Raw genomic sequence first — 5,931 nt, forward strand, 5'->3', positions numbered from 1 at the left:
CACCCGTTTCGCCAGGGCGGTGGGCAGCAGCAGGGAGCTCCTTCGCAGGGTCAAGGTGGGGTGGGGACGCGAGGGGGGTCCCATGGGCATGTGCAGAGTTCTTTATTCCGGGTATAAGAGAGGCGCTTTAGAGCTCCTGAGCATGTGCAACAGGGCGGTGGGCAGCAGCAGGGAGCTCCTTTGCAGGATCAAGGTGGGGTGGGGACGCGAGGGGGGTCCCATGGGCATGTGCAGAGTTCTTTATTCCGGGTATAAGAGAGGCGCTTTAGAGCTCCTGAGCATGTGCAGAGTTGCATCCCACCTCCCCTTCTTCCAGGCCGCCTAGGAGAGGTTCTATGGAGCAGGGAAGGATTTTAAAAGATCCCTTTAAGAACTGATGGCGAGTCTGTATGACCTGGTGCTAAAAGGTGGCCCCTCCTGAAATAATCACAGAGATGATAGGGAGACATTGTAGCTGCCTTTCGGCTCTGCTCCTGCAGAGTTCGGGGGGTTGGACTAGATGGCCTTTAAGGTCCCTTCCAACTCTAACGTTCTATGATTCTATGAGAGTCACTATTCATGTATATATTTTTATTATGCGTTCGTTTTTTATAGTTATACATCTGTCTTTCTAAAGGGAAACTAATAAGATAGTCTGAAGTAATACAAAGCGAGCCATATAAAGCGTTCAAGAAAAAGAGTCATACATGTTATTTTAAAATCGTGACCCTAAGCAGTTCATAATTCGGTGCGCTTTTAAAATTTTTTTATTAAGTTCATTGATATACTGAGAAATTAACTGTAATTGAGTTGGGACAGTACCCTATACTTGTTCTATATATCAAAGATCAGAATTGTGGCCTCAACATAGGTAAAATGTTAAAAAGCTGAGGATGATAAATTATATTCTGATTTCTTGTCCCTCCCTTTTCTCCAACTATATAGTAATGTATAGTGGGAGCAAAAATTTTACTTTGTGAGCTACTGGCATTACTGTTGTGAGCGAGCCATTTGGCAACTGCATAAATTAGTTGGCTCTGAAGCCATTCTTCCTGCGCTAAGACAAAAAATGTGTGAGCCAGAGGCTAAAAAACCGTGAGCTAGCTCACACTAACTCAGCTTAGAGGGAACACTGCCCAAGAGCGTCAGTATTCAAATTTCCACTCCCCTTAGAGGGGAGAGGCCCTTTAAAGCCACTTTAAATCTTACAAATCCTATAGATAAGATGCCTTATCTATAGGATTTCTAACCAACCAAAGGAAAGTTCTTTTTTTTAAAAAAAAGCTTTTTAAGGGATCTCAGGATGAAATGCTCCCTTTCCCAGAAAAACAACTACTTTGTTTCTTACTGTATTTGCTGCAGTTCTACCCTGCCGTTTTCATTGTTCGCCTCTGTTTTATCCTCACGACAGCCTTGCGGGGTAGGGTACTCCCAAGCGTGTGTGCCTGGCCTAAGGTCCCCCAGCGAGATTCCATGGCAGAGTTGGGGGTTCAAAACTGGGTCTCCCAGACCGTAGTCTGATACTCTTAACTGCTACACCACGCTAGCTTCTAATTTAAAAAGCATGTAGGACAAAGTGTTCCTTGGCATGCACAGAGTGCCTTTGGTGAAAGAGCTGCTGCATTGCCTGTCCAGGAACTCTTTGAAGCATGGTGGGGGGATTTGGTGTCCCATTCCACCCATTCAGGCTCTCTTAAGGTAATAGCGGATAAGAGAAGCCAATGGTCCATCCAGTCCAACACACTGTCACACAGTGGCCAAAAAGTACCAGGTGCCATATATAGGGACTGTGGTATGTGGGGCCAAGGGTGACCCAGGGTAAGGATTCCTGAAGCCGCAAGAAACCACACTGCAAGCCTCATCTCCACTGCCTCCGTTTGTCACTCTAGTGCATTAGGGCATGCTGTGACGTCGGCAAGGAGATCTGGCCACAATGAGGTTTGGCAGGGCTTAGTTGCTTCTGAGTTATGGGTGGGAAGGGGGGATTTTGACAAAACCGGCGATCTGAAACGGTCTTATATTTTGACAGGATGAAGTGGGAGCCCCAGGCATAGTTGTCGGTGTGGCCGTCGACGGGAAGGAAGTGTGGTCAGAAGGCAAGCCTGTTTAATTTTTTTTTAATTGTCTTGTTAAGGCTTGTGGCGTGTTTTCTCTTCTCCAAAAGCATCATTGTGTAATATGTAAAGCAGTGAATGACAAATACTGCCAACACAGCCGACATGTGGGAATTGCCGGGCAGGGAGCGATAATGGAGGGAGGGTCTCGGGACCAGATTATGGCCGACTGATGTCCTAAACACAGCCGAACTGTGGTGCCTCTCGGCCCTCCCATTGTGTAACTGACCCAATAAGTGCTGAAAGTGAAATACAGGTTAAAAATTCAGTTTTCTTCGAGGCGGGACCCCACAACTGTATTAAATAGGAACATATGAAACTGCCTTCTACTGAATCAGACCCTTTGTCAATCAATGTCAATATTGTCTACTCAGACTGGCAGCGGCTCTTCAAGTCCTCTTTCACATCACCTACCGCTACTGGTCCTCCTCACTGGAGATGCTGGGGATTGAACCTGGGACCTTCTGCATGCCAAGCAGAGGCTCTACCACTGAGCCACAGCCCCTCTCTACAGCTCTCCAGGGTCTCAGGCGGAGGTCTTTCACATCACCTCCTGCCTGTTCCTTTTTAACTGGAGATGCCGGGGATTGAACCTGAGACCTTCTGCATGCCAAGCAGAGGCTCTGCCACTGAGCCACAGCCCCTCTTTACAGCTCTCCAGGGTCTCAGGCGGAGGTCTTTCCCATCATGGACTCCCTGGTCCTTTTTAAATCGGAGATGCCGGGGATTGAACCTGAGACCTTCTGCATGCCAAGCAGAGGCTCGGCCACTGAGCCACGGCCCCTCTTGACAGCTCTCCAGGGTCTCAGGCGGAGGTCTTTCCCATCATGGACTCCCTAGTCCTTTTTAACTGGAGATGCCGGGGATTGAACCTGAGACCTTCTGCATGCCAAGCAGAGGCTCTGCCACTGAGCCACGGCCCCTCCTGAATACAACCTTTTTAAAAAGTGGCATCTGACAATGACACCTTCAAACCAGACTTTTAAATTTTAGGCATCCACCATGCCAAAGAAAACATCTTTTAACAATGCAAATTAAAGTCCGACATGGCAGATAAGGACAATTACAAAATAAGTGACTGAAGTTGAATGTGGCAGTGAAAGGGTTAAGGGCGTGATAGCTGGGGGAGGGGAGATTCTCTTGGTGCCCCTAAGTGTGTGCTTATTTTGCCTAATGGCTACTCCAGGGCTGGGGGGCCCGTTGCTTTAGATTTGTATGATCCAACACATCCTTGGTTCCGTGCAGTGACCCATCCGGTGCTTGGCTTGGCAGTTTCCAGTGGAACCTAGTAGCTCAGTCAGAAAGAGAGAGAGGAAGAAGAAGAAGAGGGGGAGGTGGTGGTTGGATTTATACCTCATCCTTCACTACCTGAAGGAGTCTCAGAGCGGCTTACAAACTCCTTTCCTTCCTCTCCTTACAACAGATACCTTGAGAGGTAGCTGAGGCTGAGAGAGCTCTGAGAGAACTGCTCATGAGAGAACAGCTCTGAGAGAACTTGTAACTGACCCAAGGTCACACCTACCTTACACCTACCTCAGCTCCACCTACCTCACAGGGTGCCTGTTGTGAAAAGAGAAAGGAGATTGTAAGCCGCTGTGAGACTCCTTCGGGTAGTGGAGGGCAGGGTATGAGTCCAATCTCTTGTTCTTTTTTTTTAAAAGTGGTGTTTAAATATATATTTTAAATTCTAATGGGAAAAAAAATCACAGCGCAGTTATGCTTTCCAGCCTCTCAGTCAGCGCTGGTTGTCTGGTTTTCCTACCTCACAGGGGTGTCTGCTGTGGGGAGAGGAAGGGAAAGGAGTTTGTAAGCAGCTCTGAGACTCCGAGTGAAGGGCGGGGTGGAAATCCAATCTCCTCCTCCTCCAGAGGTCTTAAAGAAGTGCAGTGCCAACAATGTCCCCTAACTGTCGCCCCCTCCTCTCCTCCCTCGCAGGGCTGGGCTACGCTGACCTGGAGAACGGGGTCCTTTGCAAGCCGAAGACCGTCCTGCGGATCGCCAGCATCAGCAAGCCCCTTACGATGGTCGCCGCTGCAAAGCTGTGGGAGGAGGGCAAGCTGGACTTAGATGCGCCCGTGCAGAAATACGTCCCGGAGTTTCCTGAAAAGGAGTATGAAGGGACCAAGGTAAACGAAGCCGTTCCAAAGCGTTTGGCTGGTCTGATGGGATTCCTGGGATAGCGAGACAGTCACTTGACCATAACACTGTGCCAAGTGCTGGATTGGTGGCAGTTTTTCGAAGCTTCTGTGACAGAGAAGTGTAACTGCTTGACTGGGTAGGGTCTCTCTGGCAGTTTTTGCACTGGACCTCTCGTGGTGACTTCCGTGGGGATCGTTCAGTGATGTTTCTGTCTTCCCTTAAGCCCTGGAAATCAATCAGGGCTACTGTCATTTCCCCGCTTTTTCTTTCACGCCACAGTCGTTTGCGCTGATGTCTCTCAAAAACCTAGAGAACAAATGTAAAGAAAACCGTCGTGAGAGTCTGATCAAGCCGTCAACAAGACTTGCAAAGAAGATGCTTTCTGTATATTATGGTCAACAAGCATCACAACGCAATAAACAAATTCCTTCAAATCGTAAGAAAATCCTAGTGTGAAAATACATCACCAACGTCGTCTCCGGATTATATAACAACGTTTCAAAATTGGATCTTCCTCAGGAAATATTAGAGTAATACAAAAGCTCTCTTGCTCATAAAGTGCTTTACAAAAAGTCATGAAAGATAATACATTCAGAAAGGACGCTGATCCCCGTAAGTATTCAGGCTCAGCAATGCTGCTAAGCGTCTAATGGATCCCATTAGAATGTAATATCTTTCATAATATTTCCTGAGGAAGATCCAATTTTGAAACGTTGTTATATAATCCGGAGGCGACGTTGGTAATGCACCTTTGCACTAGGATTTTCTTACGATTTGAAGGAATTTGTTTATTGTGTTGTGGTGCTTGTTGGCCGTAATATACAGAAAGCATCTTCTTTGCAAGTCTTGTTGACGGCTTGATCTGTCAGTCAGACTCTCACGACTGTTTCCTTTACATTTGTTCTCTGATTAGGTCGTGACTGTCCACACTTGTCTCAAAAACCCAGGTCACCATCACCACGAGACTGCTCGCCTCCCATTTGAGTGGAATCCGTCACTACGAGAAAAACATGGCCAAGGTGAAGGAGGAGAAAGAAAAATTCAACAGGGCTTTGAAAGTGGAGAAGGGCGCCGTCGACCTCGATCCGGGAGAGAGAGACTCGGAAGCGAGTGTGAAACCCAAGCTGGAACGCGAAGGCAAAAACTCGAAAGGGGGAAGGAGGAAGAGGGAGTTTGAGAACGAAGAGTACTACCTGAAGGAGAAATACGATAACGTGATCGAGTCGCTGAATATTTTCAAAAACGACCCTTTATTCTTTAAGCCAGGTGAGTCATACGCTCCTGCTCCAAAGCGCTTCCTGGGGCTGCGTGAGCCATGTAATAAATGGCAACTTGCGCTGCTCCCTGAGCTGTTTCAGCCGCTCCTTATTTATTTATTTTATTTGTTTAATTTCTAGACTGGCCTCCCCCCCAAAACCCGAGTGCTCAGGGCGACGCACAGCATAGTTAAAACATACAATATTTAGTTTAAAACATCAACAGCCAATTATTCAGTAAACCATTAAGAATGTTCTCTGTGATGGCAGTGCAGTATATCGTTCCTGTCACTTAGAGGAGGGCAGGGGGCTGTTCCTGTTGGCAGCAGAGGAGAGGACTCGCAAGAATGGGTTTAAATTCAGGGCGGGAAGGGACTGCCTGGATTTTAGAAAAAAAGTTTTTACAGTCAGAGTAGCTCAGCGGTGAACTCGGCTTACCAGGG

General features: G+C 47.5%; 1 protein-coding gene across 1 annotated transcript in view; it reads left to right on the plus strand.

Moving 5' to 3' along the window:
• Positions 1-4: 4 nt before the first annotated feature.
• The window catches only part of LACTB (lactamase beta), a gene marked incomplete at its 5' end in the record, with an annotated part of 14,319 nt that continues 8,392 nt past the window's right edge, over positions 5-5,931 (plus strand). Inside the window, 4 exons of the mRNA XM_015420090.1 lie at positions 5-55; positions 2,009-2,075; positions 4,029-4,219; positions 5,180-5,498. Of these exons, the coding sequence (XP_015275576.1) occupies positions 5-55; positions 2,009-2,075; positions 4,029-4,219; positions 5,180-5,498 (628 nt within the window). The remainder of the gene's footprint in view (positions 56-2,008; positions 2,076-4,028; positions 4,220-5,179; positions 5,499-5,931) is intronic.

This window comes from Gekko japonicus, unplaced genomic scaffold, assembly GCF_001447785.1.
Source record: "Gekko japonicus isolate JY-2015 unplaced genomic scaffold, Gekko_japonicus_V1.1 scaffold369, whole genome shotgun sequence".
NCBI lineage: Eukaryota > Metazoa > Chordata > Lepidosauria > Squamata > Gekkonidae > Gekko > Gekko japonicus.